General features: G+C 34.1%; 1 protein-coding gene across 1 annotated transcript in view; it reads left to right on the forward strand.

The window, feature by feature from the left end:
* Nucleotides 1–17,691, forward strand: part of LOC115984553 — a 22,980-nt gene extending 5,289 nt beyond the window's left edge. The window contains exon 5 of the mRNA XM_031107586.1: nt 17,599–17,691. Coding sequence (XP_030963446.1) covers nt 17,599–17,691 — 93 coding nt within the window. The remainder of the gene's footprint in view (nt 1–17,598) is intronic.
* The last annotated feature ends 2,715 nt before the right edge of the window (nt 17,692–20,406 follow it).

The raw sequence follows: 20,406 nt of genomic DNA on the forward strand, positions 1-20,406 counted from the left end.
AGGGAAAAATATAACTAGTCGAACCTCCATTTTGAGAGGCAATAACACGACTCCACCTTTTTACATGGGTTTAGCCCAACACATCATAAAAACGAGCCGGGGGCGCGATCTCTCATAGTGGCAACTCGACTGGGGATATTGAGGGCTAAGCTTCAATTAGGTTATGGTGGCCAACCATGTCATTGTTTGTTTATTGCTTTTTGTATATAATATGTCTAATATGTCATTATATTTGCATGTCATGCATCATTTGCTTAAATGAAATTTATTTTATTTGTGTGCTAGCCCGGAAGCCCGGTAGTATTAACCGTGGATTGTGGTCTTCTTGAGACTCACATACCCAGCGGTGAACCTACCACCCACCGCGACAAGGATCATCATGGTTATGCCATGGTGGTTCATAGGGATAAACTGTACCGTTCAGACCAATGCGGCGCTCCTGGCGTCACAAGTTGGGAGGTACGACGTCCTAACTTGTGGGGACCTTTAATCTACCTTATACCCATGTTGTAATGACCTATAGAACCTACCTTTAGGTCGGTCCATGTTAATTGCATTGCATTATGCATGTGTTTGGTCGTTGTTTGAATCATGATGATCATTCGAAGCCCACCACTTGAGCCCATCAAAGGTGTATAGACATGGTTAACATCAAAGGCCAAAAGCTCACAAGATGCATGCCTTCCAAGTGTAAGCTCAAGCCATTTCAAGCAAATACCAAAAGATCATAATCAAGTTTCAAGCCTTCCAAGTGCAAGCCCAAGCCATTTTATCATAATCAAGGTTCAAGCATACCAAGTCTCAAGCATACTAAATGGACCAAGAAGAAGCAAGTGGCCCAACTTTGCCTCACTCCACATTTAGTTTGCAACATCATAGTTAAGCTTAAAGTTTGTTTGTTTAATCCTTGTTTCTATGTTTCTTTGAATTCAAAAATTTTATTTAGCATTTCATGAGCTTTGTTTGTGTATATATATTAAAAAAAAATTCAAAAAAAATTCAAGATTTCCAAATCTTTCCCAAAAAAAAGAGAAAAAATTTCAAATGTCTTCAGACTAGGGGCATTGGGCCCTTGAGTCATTTAAAAAAAAAAAAAAAATCTGAACTAGGGCCATTGAACTTCCTAGTGACTTGTCTCCTTTTCAAAATGGTACATGAGGATCCCTTGGACAAAACTTTTTCTAAATTGTGATGTTTAAAGGCTTAAACAATCAACTTGTGCTGAGAAAGGATTAATTTCATTTGATCCGTGTAAACACTTTTGCTACTTGACTTAGAATATAAGAAGAAATGGTCTTAAAAGGCAATCAAAAAGAATCCATCCATCGGAAAATCCCAAGAATCCATGCACTTAATCCAATTTTCAAAAATCTTTTGTTTCACATCATTAGAGCATTCATACTTTTTCTTTTAAGATGAATTTATTAAAAGAGCTCAAGTCACTGTGTCTACAAGCAAGCATTGCTAGGGATAGGAGGTCGTCTTTGGTAAAACAAGATTATACGTTAACACCTAGAATGATCATTATCCATTGCTAGCCCATTTGAGCCTTTAAACACTTAGCCTTTTTTTTTTTGCATGAACCCACTAAAATCTAAACCTGGGGTGGGAAAAATCAAGTTATGCATACTTAAATCTCGTGTTGAAGAGGACTCAACCTTGTAGCTTTGAAGTTGATTGATAAAGCTCTCTTAGAAGACATGAAAGATGAGTAGAGATAAGAGATCATGAAATTCTATCAATGTGAGAAAAAAAAAAAGGTGTGCATCAAGTTTGAAGAGCCTAAAATTCATCATACCAAGAGGAATACAAAATTCATCTAAAAGAGATTTCATCAAAAAGGGAAAGATTCATCAATCATAGAAATGTGCAAGCACATCGAGGCAAGAAAGAGATCTAGAGAGTGCATCAAAATGACTTAAGCTGAGAAAAAAAGGAAGGCAAAATATCCCCCAAAAAAGTTCATTCAATCAAGAGATGAGAGACATTAAAAAAAAAAAAAAAAAAAAGAAGAAGAAGAAGAAGAAGAAGAAGAAGGAAAGAAAAGAAAAAGAAAAAAAAAAACCCCGCTAGGTTGAAAACCCGAAAGGGTGGCCTAGGCAAAAATTAGGGCCAAAGAAAAGAAAAAAAGGGGTAAATCCCCACCAAGTTGGAAACTTGAGGATGCAGCCTAAAAAGAGAAGAATTTTACAAGATGAAAATCTAGAGGTATGATTTAAGATGAATGAGCAAATGTTGATATAAGTGACCAATGAAGACTAGTGAGAAGATGACAAAGAAGAAATGGGACAACTCCTCCAATACTTGATTTTTGAGTAATGCATACTTGGGGGAAACATCATAGGGATTTTTGAGCCTTTTATATATTTCATTTCATAACCCAAACCTAGCCTACATTACAACCCATGAATAAGACCTCCTTGAAGTATTGCAAATTGTAGGCGCATCTTAAACTCTAATAATATTTTCTCTTGAATTAAAAATGAAAAATGCTTAAAATTGTCAAACTCCACAGGATGACATGTCCGAGAAAAAATTTCTCAAATTCTCAAATCCTCAAAATGACTCAAAAAAACTTCCAAACTTGGAACACTCTCCTTGTTTGCACCCAACAATGTGATTCATTTCATTTCTTGATTGCCTTTGGAGACTTAATCTAACGATGTTCAAAAGGATGAAGCAAATTTGATTACATGAGTTTAATGATCTTAGTCCTTCCTAATCAAAGAGATTTGTTCGATTCTTAAACACTTTGATTTGCCAAAATGGTTGTTCAAAGGATCACCTCTTTTTCCAAAAAAAAAAAAAAGGAAATTTGCTTTTTTTCAAAAAAAGAAGTGAAATCTCATTTCAAAAAAAGAAAAAAATCATTCTTTTCCAAAATCCAGTTCTCTTGAACTACGTCTTGACCTGATCCTCTATGAGAGAGGTATGTAGGCAGCCTTGCAGAGGCCCGGTCCCATTCACCCAAACAACCTTGGAGAACAAAGTCAAAACAATGTGACAAAATTGTTTGGGTGCATGTTAGGCTAAGCTCATTTGTTTTGCATTAATCATGTTTAAACTTAGAGCATTGGCCTATTTATATTGTATGCAAGTTTTCATGATAATTGGTTTCTAACAAGCTAGAGAAAGAAAGCCTTTTTGCAGGAACCAAGGATGGTGGACCATGATCTTCTTTCATGTTCCCCAATGGTCACAACATCAAATGAATTCAGCTTCAATCTAAGCATGGAATATGCCTCGAACTAGGGGCATTGGGTAAGCACTTCCAATTCATTTCAATAAATAAATCCATTGCTAATTGAAATTATCTTTTTGTAAGAATTGAGCAAGGACTTATCCAGCAATCCGCATCAACTTCCAGCCAAAATTGTTCTCATTCAAAGGATAGGCTTTTCAAAAAAACAATCATCATGAATAAATCTTCATCACTTTTACTCCATCTTCATCTTCATCTGCTTCACTTTTTGGTAATGAACAAATCTTCATATTTCAAAAGGAGAGAGAGAGAGAGAGAGAGAGAGAGAGAGAGAGAGAGACAAAAGACAAAATTTTCAAAAAAAAAAAAAAAAAAGAAGAAGGAAATTTTCAAAAAAGGCCTTAGGACTAGGGGCATTGGGCTCGTACTTCTTAGGTTGCTTTCAAAAAAAAAATTCATCAATAAAAATTTTCATTTCCTTCAAAAAATTCAAGTTTTTCAAATTCAAAAAAAAAAAAAAAATCTTCAATAAATTCTTCTTTAGGAACAGAAAGCTATGATCCTCTTCCATATTTTCCAATGGTGCAACATCAAGTCAACTGTCCACCCTCAGCATTCATTGAAGCATGGAATATGTCCCAAACTAGGGGCATTCGCCAGGTATGCCAACTTTTTTTTTAATGAATAACTCTGTTACTAATTGAAAACGTTTATTTTGCAAGTACTAGTGTAAAAGGCCACACACATCGGTATGAGCCAAGATCCATAAATCCTTGGTCCTCTGAAAAACATGAGCCAAGATCCAAAAATCTTAGGCCTCTGAAAACATGAGCCAGGATCCAGAACCTTTGGTCCTCTGAAAACATGAGCCAAAACCCAAAAAACCCTTGGTCCTCTGAAAACATGAGCCAAGATCCAAAAATCCTAGGTCTCTGAAAACATGAGCCAGGATCCAGAACCTTGGTCCTCTGAAAACATGAGCCAAAGCCCAAAAAACCCTTGGTCCTCTGAAAACATGAGCCAAGATCCAAAAATCCTAGGTCTCTGAAAACATGAGCTAGGATCCGGAACCTTTGGTCCTTTAAAAACATGAGCCAAAGCCAAAAAAACCCTTAGTCCTCTGAAAACATGAGCCAAGATCCAAAAATCTTAGGTCTCTGAAAACATGAGTTAGGATCCGGAACCTTTGGTCCTCTGAAAACATGAGCCAAAGCCCAAAAAAACCCTTTGTCCTCTGAAAACATGAGCCAAGATCCAAAAATCCTAGGCCTCTAAAAACATGAGCCAGGATCCAGAACCTTTAGTCCTCTGAAAACATGAGCCAAAGCCCAAAAACCCTTGGTCCTCTAAGAACATGAGCCAAGATCCAAAAATCCTAGGTCTCTGAAAACATGAGCTAGGATCCGGAACCTTTGATCCTCTAAAAACATGAGCCAAAGCCCAAAAACCCTTGGTCCTCTGAAAACATGAGCCAAGATCCAAAAATCCTAGGCCTCTGAAAACATGAGCCAGGATCCAGAACCTTTGGTCCTCTGAAAACATGAGCCAAAGCCCAAAAAACCCTTGGTCCTCTGAAAACATGAACCAAGATCCAAAAATCCTAGGTCTCTGAACACATGAGCCAGGATCCAAAACCTTTGGTCCTCTGAAAGCATGAGCCAAAGCCCAAATCCGTCGTCCTCCAGGTAAGCATATCTTGTACTCATACCAAAAAAAAAAAAAAAAATTCTGCATGCATGAACTACGTTTAGACCTGATCCTCCCACTAAGAGGTACGTAGGCAATCTCCCTCGAGATTCGGTCCACATTTTGATCTAGAACATGACCGTCTGCATTTTTATTTGCATGCATCATACATTCACCACGGTTAAATACTGATTGCAAAGTTAGGTGTCTCTTTCATACATTGGCATTCGCTTTTCAAGCTCTACCAATGAGGGGCATTCTGTTGACACCCTATTTTGCAACCCGTATTTAACCTCACATAGAGGGTAAAATGGTAATTTCACATTGAAAATATGCATCTTGATTCTGGTTATTAGATCCTTAAACTCATTTCACCAAAATGATCTTGATATTGTAACGATCAAATCGATTGGTCATGAGCCCTAATCGGACCATCAGATTAAAAGTTATCATCAAATCAAATTTTAATGGCTGAGATACACTATCACAAATTGAGTCCGACTATATGTGATTATAAACAATTGATTTCAATTGGTTATAAGTATAATCAATTTGAGATCGATGATGTGTCATAATTTAATTGGTTAGGACTACATTTTATGGTAGAGTTGCACACACCTAATTAACTAGATAGTTAAACATTAATTATTCAATGAGTAATTTATGCAATTATCTTTTAATTAGATTAAATTTTGAACCAATTAAGTCTGAAATGGGAGTGATTAGAGCCATTTAATGTTAATTGGGAGCTAATTTGAGACCTATTAATGTTAATTGTGCTGAAACCATTTTCTAACAAATGACCTCTGCTCACCATTTCATCGATATCTCTCAGAATATTTTGAATCTGTGAATGAGGTTAATTTTCCCAGAAACTAGACATCCGAGGCTTCAATTTGAGTACAAGAATGAGACAATTCTGATCAGAATTGAGGTAGATATTATTTTTTAAAGTTGGCTCTACAAGCTGTTATAGTAGCTACGGGAAAACTGAACTTTGCTTGCTCTTCACTCTCATCAATCTCCACATTTAATGCACCAGATTTCCCCAAAGGCTAAAATGAGGTCTAGGTTCATGATTCCTTGTCAACCCTCATTAAATGACCTTCCATTCATATTACTTCTACCACTACTATAAAACCCCCCCTCTCCTTCATTCCAAAGCACACAAAAAAATCTCCCTCTCTTCTCTTCTCTTGAGTTCTAGTGAAGTTGAGTAGTCTTGTCATATTTTGGTCTTCCTGAGACTCAAGGTATTGAGTGAGACTCACTCTCCCTCTCCTATCTCTTCTTTTCCTCCACCCTTAGGACCTCCATCAAGAATCCCCTCCTCCATTATATGGATCTTGCATGAAGGTATAATCCCCTTCCCTAACTGTTTGTTTATATTGCCATGATGAGAATTTAAGACTAAAGCATGATAATTCCCTCGAATATATTTGAATGTTCTTATGTGTTCTTCACATGTTCTTAGTTGCTCATCACATATTCATGTATATCACTAGATTTAATCTTAAATTCACATCAAAAATATGAAAAACATGTTTGTTTAGTAATTCTTTCAAATCCTTGAATCTAGGTTATCACCATCCACACATATTCACTAGAGTTTATTTTTCAACCTAAATGTCATGTTTAATAAATTGAATTAGGGTTTATCACGTGCACACACATTAAATTCAACATACAAATTGATTGACATATTGGATGATGTGATATGAATGTTGGCCACCATAATCTAGAAGACCGGTTTCACCGGATAAGGTGGGTGCCTAACACCTTCCCACCTTATAACATAGCCTCTGAGCTTAGATCAAGGATTAGTAGATCAAATGCTTATCCATGTAATTTTTGATTTTTAGATTGTAACTAGGAAACAAAGTCATGTACTTTATCTTAGATTGTATCTAGGACCAAAGCCATGTAATTTTCCTATGATCAATGTATATTTAATGACAAATTAATAAAATGAAGAATTTTTCAATTATGGTTTTTTTATTTTTCCAATAATTAAATAAGTGGCGACTCCATTGTAAAACCCTTAATCTAGAAGGGAAAATATAACTAGTCGAACCTCCATTTTGAGAGGCAATAACACGACTCCACCCATTCACGTGGGTTTGGCCCAACATATCCCATAAAACGGGCTCGGGGCGCGATCTCTCACAGAGGGGATGGTCCATTTCAAGTCCTTGAGAGAATCAATAATAATGCATACAAGTTGGATCTTCCAGGTGAGTATAACATTAGTGCTACATTTAATGTTTCTGATCTTTCTTCTTTTGATGTAGGTGACGATTCGAGGGCGAATCCTTTTGAAGAGAGGGGGAATGATGAGAATCAACAAGCATTCAAGGATCCATTGCATGTTCCAGTTGGGCCTATTACTAAAGCAAGATCCAAGAAGATCAAAGAAGCACTTAATGGGCTAATTCAAGAGATTTGGGTTGATTCTAACACAAGACATTCCAAGCTTGGCCCAAAGAAAGATGAAGGAGTAATGAATTTAATCCAAGCTATTGAGAGCTGATCTAGCTTAATTGGGCGTGATTTATGGCGTGAATCAATGACTGATTGACTTTCAGCCTCCAAATCAGTTAATAGACATTTTTTCTATTCTAAAGCTTCTAATTTCATACCAAATCTACCTTAATTTTAGGCTTTTATTATTTAGAACGTTTTTTAGCTATTTTCCTATTTTGGATATGCTAATTTCAGACCAAATCAACTTTTATTTAGGGTTTTATTATTTAGTACGTTTTTTATATATTTTCAGTCATGACATATAAATAGCATGCACTCATTGTAATAGGGGGATTATTGAATAAAAATCAGAAAAGGTGAGGCTTTGCTCTTCTTTTGGTTCTTCAAGAACTGTGAACTTATCAGGGATTCTTCCTTGTGGCGTTCAAACTTTATACCTTTGGTTCGTTATTCAATTATAATCATTGGGTCAAGGTATTACACTTATACCTTTGGTTCGCGTTTCAATTATAAACGTTGGGTCAGGGTTTTCTATGAAAAATCTAAAATTAAGTTTTCTTGGGTAAGTATTCCAATATTTTTGTTGGGTCTCAAAGTGTGTCGATTGAGATTCGCATCAAAAATCCCTTTTTTCTTAACAACAGAGAGACAAGGAGGAATATACCCTCCATTTTCAAGTGAGACAAAGAGGAATATCCTCTTTTCTCATCCTATCTCATTTTAAATTCTAGTTTGTTATTCTTCGTTTCCCAGCTGACTTGGATAAAGATAAACATAGGTTTACTTGTGTTCATCCGAAACCAAAAGTCCTTGTCCTCTTTAATCCATTTACATTTAACAAGTTTCCAAATATTTGTACAACAACCAAAAAAACATTAATATATCTAAGCATAACAACATCAATAAATAATCACCAAACTAATAGTACCACCTACAACAACCAAATATTGTAACAATAAGCCAATAACAACTAATGAGTTCCAGTTAGCTCAACTAATAAAGTTTCTAAGAGTTGAATAAGAAATCTAAGGTTCAATCATTGCCTACACCAAAAATCGATTGGTGCCTTAGTTTGATGATAAAGAGCTATCATCAAGAGTAGACGTCATAGGTTGAAACTCTCTTAAAAAAATAATAATAAATCAATAATAACCTAGTCAGTCTCTACCATTAAAAGGAACCCACATGATTACAACATTAATATCATAAAATGTTATCGAAAAGTTTACTAATAATATCAAGTCAACAACAACCACTTGCAGCATTCATAACATATTTGCACATATTTATTATTTGTCATCAGTTTAAGATTGTATCATGGTAGCTGGTTCTATGTTAGATTGTTGTGGTGTGCTTATCAACTGCAACATTTGAAGTCACTCGATTATCATATTATCAACGTCATTCCTACTCCAATCTATATCATCATCATTATCATCATCTTCTTCTTGCATCACATTTGCATTACAATGTAAGTTATCTTCTTCTTGGTATGGCTCTTCTTCATCTGACGACATTTCATAAAGGTTGTGTGGTTTGGTTTCAATCACAGCATTCCACGTGGGATCTTTTATTCCATTAAGAGGCTTAGCATTCGAGGATGCAAAAAAAGAACTTATTTTATATTCTCAAATACTACTTTATTTATTTTACCAACCGATTTCACAGCTCACCCAACATCTCAATTCTTATTTTTACAATCCAATAAAATAATAAGAAGTACATTCTCTCTTTTTCCTCCCAATTTCTTTCTCTCTTCATCCACAACCACAAATATAACCAACCACCACACACCCATGATCAAAACTAGCCACCTCCACTGCCACCACCACCACAATTAGTATCCATTCAAAAATCAATCCCATAGCAAAAAATAAAAATAAATAAATAAATAAACTAAACTAAATAAAACAGTAAACCACAACAGCCATCGCCACCACCTAAAATCCAACAACAACAACACCACCACCACCAGCATCAACAAGCACCACTGTCAAATCCATACCTACAAACTCAAATAAAAAAACAAAACAAAAACCAAATCAAAACCACATTCCACAACCACAAAAAGCATAGCAACCACCACCACCAAACCTACCACCGCTACATACACACTACCACCACCATCACTGAAAATACCCACAAAAACCGAAATCCAAACACACAAAATCCATCGTGAAACCCACAAAACCCATAAATCCAAACCCACAAAAAACCCATAACCGGAGATGGGAAGAAGGCGGAGATGAGTGAGATGACAACAAAGGAGAGAGGGAGCTGGAGATAAGAGAGGGAGGTGGAAGAGAAGGAGAGAGGCGGAGAAGAGTGAGAGAGAAATCCATACCCATCAAACCCAAGACCCACGACGGTCCACGACGAGCAAAACCCATGACCACCCACGATCCCACGACCCCACGCCTATCGGCAACCCACAACCCGAAACCCGAAACAACCAAGGCTGATCTAAAGCCACCTAAAGTCAATCTGAAGCCTACCCACCCAAAGCAGATCTTGAGAGAAAGAGAGAGAGAAGCAAGTGTCACCGTGAGAGAAAGAGAGGAGAAAAGAAAGATGTGAAAGGAGTTTGAAAGTGAGAGGAAGAAAATTTGGGTTTACATACTCAGATGTTGCATGATTTTAAGGGTCTAGGTGGTGAAATAGTAACTAGGGGGTTTTTACATCCCCAATGATAGTGCCCTAACACAATAAACTTGAGTTGCTTGACATGCTAATACAAATGGCTCTTCGGTTTTCAATTTACACGATGTATTAACAATAGTGATTCCGTGACGATCTCTCTTATAACCAATTCCTTCACAAGATACATCATACCAATCATATTTAAACAACACAATTCTTTTCCTTTCAATATATTGAAGTTCAACAATGTCTATTAATTGTCCATAATAAGGCACATTGCAACTTCGATCCTCCCCTCTCACCATAACTCCATTATTTTGTGTTCTTTTACTTTCACCACATTGATTTGTATGAAATCTAAACCCATTGACATTGTAACCTCGATAAAAAAAAAATAGACCTTTTCTCAGGGCCCCGAGCTAATGAAAGCATATTTCCATTAACTTGCCTCATATTATATAATTTGGTGATCTACAATAAAACTTAAATAAGGTTAAATTCAAGTTGTAATAGTTAAAATATAAACAAACATGCATTTTCAAAATAAACTATTATCTTACTATTTTTTCAAACCACGCAATAAGTTCTTGTCTATGCACCCTATCAATGTTAAGAATACTTGCACTTTTAAGGATTTTCTTATGTCCTCTACACACAGTTAAATATCCAAATGATCGGTGCAAAACTGCAAGTGCACAGTATCATAGTTTTATAGTAAAGTGATGAGAAGAGTATCATCCTCAGGGATTGGTAACTTACTTTTGACAAATACCAAAATTATGCTAATCTTGATTTTATCTAGAGAAGCTACTAAGGTTTTTGTAATTGGAGTTTAAAATAAAATCAATTTAAATAAAAGATACGCAGAGGAAAAGAAAGATGTTGCTTGAAAATCAACATAATGAGAAAGAAACTTCTAGGAAATCGATTTCACCTAATACCTCACTATGCTTTACTCATCTAGCTAATTGAATTTAATTCTCTCTGTTTGTTAGCAATCTCCAAACTCATCCAAAAGCCTCTTTCGATAGTCAATTGGAAACAATCTTGTTCATTATTTTACACAAGAATATGCAATTTAATAAAGCAAAAAAGCATTAAGACCAATGATTTTAATATTACGTAGGTTCATATAAGTCTTTTGATCTCTATATTTACCTATGCTGAAATATTCAAGATCTATCCTATAATTCCCTCTTTCGATAGCAAATCACAAGATTAAAATCATCTAATTAATGGCCAGTTAATTAGAAGCACTAAACTTAGAATAAATCAGACAAACATGAAGAGAAATTGTTCAAATTAACATAGAAAAGCAAGCATAGTTCGGAACTAGATTACATCGTTTTCCTAGAATAAAGAAAGTTTAGTTCATGCTAAAAATTAAATCCAACACAAACAAGTTCACCATAATTTTTTCTGAGAAGATTGGAAAGAAAATAAATGCTGAAAAATTCTCTATTCCAGCCCTTTCTTTCTTTTTTTTCTGTTTCAGCACTTCTTTTCTTTTGTTTCTCTGTTTCAGCGCCACTTTTTCTTGTCTCTTTAGACGTGTTGCCCTATTTTTTCAGCCCAAAACAATTCTTTCTTTAGCCCAAAAACATTTTTTTTCAGCCCAAAACGTTTTTGCTTCAGCCCAAAACCTTTTTTAGTTCAGCCCACACCACTGTTTCAGCTTCTTTTTCTTTTTGTTGGTTCTGTTTTCAGCGCCTCCTTTTCTTCTTTCTTTTTCAGCGCCTCATTCTCTTTTTCTTGCGAACTTCCAAGGCCAAAAATATTCTCTTTAGATGCTTCACATTTCTTTTATTTGAATAAATCTTTATTTTCTTCAAATCTGGAATAAAATTTAAATAACAAAAATCAAGTCTAAAATCAACAAAATAAATAAAATTAAACTAAATTTTAAAGTTGAGAAGTGATAAATTACACTCAATTATGCAAGTTATCACCAAACCAGTGTTAATATAATATCATGAGCATATCAAAAAAGTAATTTTTGTGAAGATCATCTTACTAAAAAATGTTGCTGCATTATAAAGATCATCATTCAACTTGCACCCTGTTGCTTTCCTTAAATGTCGCGCAGGTGTTAAGAAAGTGGACAATTGAGAATATCTAGGTACCTCCATAATAATTTTGCTCTACCCAATTAAATTTGGTTTCTATTCCATTAAATAGTGAGAACAAAATGTTAGACATTTATATACTAAATACTTTTATGCAATAGATCCTTCTGCATGTGCCTTTCTACAAACATAACTTTTAAGCTTGTGCAAATACCTATATTTGAAGGCATAATATGAAATTTTATTAAAAATAAAATACTAGTATGTAATTGTAATTTAGATCATAATGGAATTCCATACATTTTACCTCTTAACTGGATACATCCATGATCCATCTGTATTGCACCAAACCTACAACTTTAGCTTCCCAAGATAGGTGAATGGCCAAGTGAACCATTACATTAAAGCAAGAAGATGAATTTTTTTTAATTCTAATTTACAGCAAGGTTTTCAAACCCGGACCGTTCATTGAACCGTAAAAGGGAGAGGTTCAAGGGTTTTGAGGTCGAATTGAGGTCGAACCGGGATTGAACCGTGATAACATCATAATTAATTTAATAATTATTTAAAATATGAATTAATATATTAAATTAATATAAGTATAAAAATGAACTAAAATAGTCTAAATAAAAATAAAGATCTAATTTTTAAATGTCTTTTTTATATCACAACTTTCATAAGGCAAATAAAAAATATGAAATCTTAAGCAAACATAAATATTGTTTGATAAAACTCAATATTTTACTTTTTTTTAAATCTTTTTATAAGAGTTTATGTCTAAATTATCTCAGGTTATGCTCAAGCCCATTAGACCATCCAATCAATTGTTTTAAGCCAAAGCCCATTTGAATATTCAACTCTTTATGAAAATTTTTAAAATAAAAAAATAAACAAAAGCTAGAGGAGTGGCCGGATAAATACTTAAAGCTATACAAAATTGATTAAATAAGGAGCCCAACGAAATTTTAAAAAGAGTGGTTGACAGAAAGCAAGCTGTCAATCATCTTCAAAGCCTATTCAAGCCTAGCCTACATACTTTACTTGACTATATTTATGGCATGTGGTTGTAAAGAATAGATGGATGCATTGTATCAAGGGTTCGGTTAATATTCACGTTGGGAAGGGGCAATGAGTCAGAAATTTTAAAACTCATTTTTGTCATTTCCAAGGCTTTCTCATGTCACACGTGCTAGGCTCACCAAACTAAAAAGCAAAAATAATGTTGAAAGAAGTCATCTACTTAAACTGAAGTTAGGAGACCAAGAAGAACGAAAGAAGTAGTGAAGAAACAAAGAAGAAGAAGGAGTTGCGCCGTCTGTGATGGGTTAGGTGTTTTTTTTTTTTTTTTTTTTAAGAGCTTGGCCTGAGCCGTAAGACCTGCTCTCTGTTTTCTTTTTCTCTCTCGCAATTTGTTTTTGTATTTTTTATATTCAAATTCTTTATGGACTGAGATCAGTTTTTCGGCCAAATATAGTAAAAAAATGAAACCGTGCGAACCTCTAAAACCGGCCACGGTTCTCAGAATCGTACGGTTTGACCGCAATTCAAGCGGTTTCATGCATTTTTCACATAGAACGGTTCTTAGAGTTAAAAGAACCGCAAAGATGAACGGTTGGAGGTTTTTCCGGTCGGATCATACGGTCCGGTCCGGGTTTCAAAACCATGATTTACATAGGGTTATTGTTATTTGGGTTTCAAGATGATCCAAACCATCTACTCTTAACACTTTGGAACACAATTCTTCGAAAAGGTTACTAAACTTAGTCAAAGCATCATATACATTTTTAGGTAAAAGGTCACTCTTACTAGTAGTAGTAATCTTTCTAGGAAAATATGACAATTATGAGTCTTTATACCATAAATCTTTTTCTCCTCAATATTCACACACCGAGATAAAGTTGCAAAGTAACCATCTAGAATTCAACACTTTTTTACTAATTGGCATAGATCATTTTCTCATCATTTGACAATGTGTAGCAAGCTGGGGGTAGCTTTATCTTGCCATTAACCTCTCTGGGGTGGAGCAAATGTCATATGCCCATTTCTTCTATATCAAGACAAGTATTTAAAGAATCCTTTGTTTTAACTTCAATATTCATAATTGTCCCAATCGCATTGTCAAATATAATTTTTTCAACATACATCACATCCAAATTGTAACGTAACAAAAGTGTTCTTCAATATTGCAATTGAAAAAAAATGTTATGCTTCTTCGCTTTTTCCCGTATTTTTCAAATATTATTAGCTCTAATGGAAGAATTTGTTTTAACACATCATCACCAAATAACTATTTGGGCGCTTTCTTCCTTTCTTTTTTACCATTAAATTGTGACTTTTGATTACACCATTTGTGGTCTAAGGCCAAAAAACAACAATGTCCCAAGATCCATTTCATAATCTACAATGAGTAGTCTCACTATGATAACAAGGACAAGCCAAATTTCCCTTTGTAATCCAACCCAACAAAACAGCATATGCAGGAAAGTCATTGATAGTCTGCAACACTATTGCTTTCATCTAAAAGTTCTCCTTGGTTGAAGCATCATATGTACACATCTCATCTTCTTACAATTCTTTCAGCTCATTAATCAATGGCCTCAAGAATACATCAACGGCATTTCATATATTCTAAATGGGTTGACCCATTAGTAGCTAATCCAAGCCTAACATCATGAGGATCCATCGCAAATGTCTCATAAATTCGGTAAAATTTTTTCCAAGCTTCACAATCTACTAAATGTTGTAACACTCCATCATTAATACGTTTTTCATGGTACCATTTCATATCTGCAGTAGTCTTTGTTGACATAAACAATTGTTGTAGCCTTGATTTAAGTGGAAAAAACCGCAAAACCTTCCACGGTACCTTTTTATTTTTCCCTTTATCACCCTTATTTGGCTGTCATCTTGAAAGTTTACAAACTAGACTTTGATTCACTTCTAAATACTTCTTATAATAAAGTGCACAATCTTTATTACATGCATTTATCTTTTCATAATGAAGGCCAAGATTATTGACAATCTTTTTTGCCTCATAGTTTGAGCTAGGTAGTCTATCACACATAGGAAATGCATCCTTTAATAGCTCCATCAATATATTGAAGGACTTGTTGCTCCATCATGATACGCACTTTATGTGCAATAACTTGACTATGAAGGACAAGCTCGAATACTTTTCATAATTTGGATACAAAGGATGTTTAACCTCTTCCAACAATCTATGAAATTTCTTTGCATCTCCACTTGGCTCTCATGATTCATTTCCACTTGATTCCATGTTATGCACCACTTGTGGATAAGCATCCTTGATCATAACAAACATATCACCATATTACATACCATCATCATCATCACCTTCCTCTTCACTATCACCTTCCACATGAAGGTATCTAGTAGTATAATCTCTTCTTATACCCCTAAATAAAATATAATATTGGACCTCATCTAGAATCCTATGATACCTATTGCTACAAAATACATGGACAATTGATTTTCATATCTTCATCTATTGAATGTGAATGCATACTCATGAAAATTTTCAGCTCCATTAATATACTCTTTGCACGATCTAGTAGAAAGATGCATCCAAGATTTATCAACTGCCATTTTATCTACATCATTTAAAACATTGTCTTAATCATAAGTAATAATGAGGTGAAGATAGTAAATCTTCATAAGACAATTATAGACAAACATGAGCTAAATTTCATGCTAAATTGGAACAAAAACCACAATAGACTTCTTCAGTAAAGTTTTTGCAAACAATATCAAGCTTGCAAACTACAAAGAGAATCAATGTCTATTTTTCAACCATCATGAAAGAAGCAACACCAAACCTTTTATATTTAAAAAAATGATTAAAGTTTCGACCAAAAATAAATAATAATAAAAAAATGGCCAAAATTCGCAAAGATTTTCAATTAACCTAGAAGACTTTTATGTAGATGGTTCAATGCCACATGTAAGTGAGTAACGTTAGATTAAGGTCTTTTTAATTTTATTGTTGTTTTGTGTTGATGTAATTTTATTTAGGACAAAACTTAGATACAGTACCTTGAGTGCTGTTCTTTATATTCCCTTCTTAAGATTTAGCCATGTAGCTATTTAACTAAAAAATACACTTCCATCCCATGGGAAAAAATGCACATTACAGAATCTTAAAAAGGGAACCTAAGGAATAGCATTTAAGTACTGTACCTAAGTTTTACTCTTTTATTTAACATGTTATGTTGTATATTAGCTTTGGTAAAAAGTCAATCAACATGAAAGTTTGACCTCTGGTTAATTGTTAAAACGTAATTTGTAATTGGCAAGTGGCTACCTAGGTATCAAAGAAATAAGCAATTGAAAAACTAGTCAAAAATTTAGCTAAGTGTAGAACTAAGTGGTAGTAAAATGAAATTGAAGAAACATGAAGGTAGACATCTCGCGTGCTAGGTGTCATTCAAAGAAAAACCAAAGGTTTCTATATAAGCCATGCAATGTAACAAAAGTGTAATGAAAAGAAATGCAATGAAACTGAATTAATATAAGAACAATACTTTGTTGTTTGCGGTGTCCCACATCTCTACACAAACCAAAATACTAAATATTCTCTTTGGCCACATAATAAAAACCTTGCACCCAACATTAATAAAGACAATTTATTGAATATAAAATAGTAGAACAAAAAGAGGTGCAAAACAATAATTTAATAGTGGGGACAAAATAGTGGCCAAAGTGGTTTAACAAGCTACTTTATCAAAAGAGAGATTGTAACTGAACAAAGAGATTTATGCGAAAACAAAAACCATGGAGATAGAAAGAGAGATATACCAAATAAACAATCGATATTTATTAGAGATGGTTTAGAGGTTTTACATGGAATTTGGGATTGACAAATGAACTAAATAAAAGGCAAGAGGAAAGGAAGAATGAGAGACCTATAGGGTTCCAATTTTAGGGACCACCCATGACCAGGAAAGCCATCAAGTTTCGGTTTGTGGTGGTGCAACACTGGTCATCCCGAGTAGTGGCGTGAGAGGGTTTCTGTTTGAGTTGGCATGAGTTGGGAGTATGTGGGAGTGCTAGAGGGAAAAGTGGAACATATGAAAAATAAAAAATATGTGCAAATATATTATGAATGCTGCAAGTGGTTGTTGTTGGCTTGATATTATTGGCAAATTTTTAGATATCATTTTGTAGTATTAAGGTTGTGATCATGTTGGTTCATATTAATTGTAGAGAGAGTACCTAGCTAGGTTGTTATTGTTACTTTTGTAGATGGTGTTACCACTACAGTGATTGTTTATTGATGTTGTTATATGTTGTTTGGTGGTTATACAAATGTTTGGAAACTTGTTAAATGTAAATGGATTAAAGCTTTTGTTTTTTAAAATGTACTAGTTTATATAGTAATTGTTTGTAAATTCTTGTATAATAATTAAACATTATTGATTAGATTATGATATCATGTTGCATTAAGTTTTGTTGTTTTTAGAGTAATTTTTCATTTTATCTCATGTTTAATTCTTTTTTTAGGATGGTACTGGCAAAGTTAGACATGGAAAAGGCAACCCAAACAATAACATGGAGGTCGAAAACAGCTTGGAGGGTGACTCAGAGAAAGACTAATATAGATCTTATCATGACTATAGTTGTTTAAGTTTAAAATAATATTTTTATGTCATGGTTGTTTAATTTTAAGATTTCTTTACTATTTTGTATATTCTATATTTTAAAGTATGAGCTTACGTGGGATTTTATCTTTTGATGAATCAATATTTAATAATTATTGTACTATTGTAAGAGGATAATTAAACAAAAATGATATAAAATAAATTACAACAAATAAATAATAAAATGTTGCAAAAATTATATAAAATATCATCACTAATGACATAAAAATTTGGTCATAAATAACTTTATAGTGACGACAACGTCCCTCATAATCTAAAAATAGTAGCAGCATCGCTTAATCCCTCACAAAAACATTTTAAGTGATAGCTTAATATCGTCACTATTGTTTCCAATAAGATGCCAATAATTATTTGTGAGGGCAAAATGGCCTCACAAACAATTTCAAAAATGCCATTAAAATTTATATCGTTAATTTGAAATTCGTAAATAACTAATTGCAAGGGCATAAAGATCCTCACAAATGGTTGTTAACGATGACTACATCCCCTCGTTAAAAGTAAATTGTCAATTTTCCTCATCGTTTGGTAATATATTTGTGAGGGTAGATTTGTTCAATAATGACAATGAATTGCCCTCATACATCAACTATTATAGAAGGTATGGTCGCAAAATCTCTTTTAGTAATAGTAGCAAATATAAGGGTAATATACCCTCGCTAATAATCTTTTGCGACGATATTTGACATTTTACGAGGGTGTTTTACTCTCACAAATAGGCATTTTTCTTGTGGTGCTTTTCTTGTATAGCGTTGATCATAGTAGTTCATTTGTGGTGAACTCTATGGTGGTGTTACCTGTACTTAGTTGTCTAGGTTTGTCAATCATGATGTGTCCGACACTTCTAAGACTCTCGTATGAGTATATTGGAACATTCACGAAATCTCTTTTTTTTTCCAAACCATGTCACTCCATAGTGGCAGTGTATGTCTGTAGTTGTTGCTCTGTTCAAATTTCAGATAATGTACATGTCGAATTAGATCCAAACCCTTTTCTCACAGAACAATGTGATATTGAGGTGTTGCAACTCATGTCTTATTCAACCTAAGAAGCCAGTGCATGTATAACCTCAGCTCATGGTCTAAGATGAACACGACTCCCTGTTTTCAAAAGGTTACAATGATAGTTCATCTTGTGTGCAATAGTTATGACATGTGACTGAGTTATCATGTCCATCAATGACAACAAAATTTAATGAAGTTCATATGTGGTCATGTCACATCACTTTTAAGTTAGTTATCTTGACACATTTGCAGCATATTTTAACAGAAACCCATCTTTCATTGACATAGGGCTAGGCATGGTCTATCATGTATCCGTATAATTACTCATATATTTATGGTTTTTATTAACCACATGTCAATGTCAGCATTTAATTTAGTGTATGTACTATTACATTAATTTGTGTTTGTATTCGTCGTATACAACTTTATACAGCTTTACATTATTTACCAACTATTGATGTATGTCCTTTATTTCACTTGAGATGTTATTGCAGTCATATTGAATGGATTATTCACCTTACAAGCCGAGTGATGTGTTCACAGTGATGGGTTGTCTCTGGGTACTAGAAGATGAGTTCAATTATCTAATTGATCCCACTTTGCGAAATAGTCCACCGGTTCACAATACAATGAGGCAAGCGTAGGCTTGGTTAATTCATGAATAGGGGATGTTTTACGAGGAATTGGTTGGTTATAAGTTGTCAGTGCCTTGTCGACATGCAACTTAGATGCCAAGAGACATTATAAATGGAATTTGTAGTGAATTGAACCGTATCAAAGAGGAAAAAAAATGAATGAAGATTAAATTTATATTGGACCCAAGTCGAGATTCGTGAATTAGTGCAGTGTAAGTTATACAGTCAAACACGATACATGCAATCAATTCTTGTAGGATACATTCATTAATCGAACGTGGAGATGTTGTACAAGGCACTGAGTAATTAAGGAGAACGTCTAGTCACTATTGCTATGTTCTACTTTCTATTTACGATGAAATATTATTGTATTAGAACTATGTCTATCATTGTTGTATCCATTTAAGGGGAAAAGGTAAACATTATTATGTTTGGAACAAAGACGCATCTTATTTATATTATAACTGGCGTTGTAGTTTGAAGCAATCACATATTAATTTGCAATATTTTGGAATGACTATTTAGGATGAAAAGTTAGACACTAGAATTAGATGTAGAAGATACGAAAGACACAAATTCATACTTAGGATACCATAAATATGAATCTATTGCATATTAAACATTAATAGTACTGACATTAACTTAAACAAAATATAAAATACACACTCCATAGAAATTGTCTTCAAGACAATACAATGTCTTCTTCATTCCGACAGGTAAGGGTCGTAGTTTAAGACACTGTTTAAAATGGTACGTAACAACTCACATTGAGAATTGAACAAGGTCCATAGAGCTCATATTTTTTGATATTCTAGTAGCCATATGCATCACCTACGTAAAAGTGTTAAGTTATGTTTTTCCATATCATTTTTGTTGGCATTATTCCATGAATTTTTTTTTGTAATTCCATGAATTTATTTCCTTATATTTTGTGGGGTTTATTGTAATGAGGTTAGTCTTAAGATGGTTGAAGTTTTGTTCAATACAATGTCTCTGACATCTGTATGGCGATTG

The sequence above is a fragment of the Quercus lobata genome, chromosome 4 (genome assembly GCF_001633185.2).
Source record: "Quercus lobata isolate SW786 chromosome 4, ValleyOak3.0 Primary Assembly, whole genome shotgun sequence".
NCBI classification, from domain to species: domain Eukaryota; kingdom Viridiplantae; phylum Streptophyta; class Magnoliopsida; order Fagales; family Fagaceae; genus Quercus; species Quercus lobata.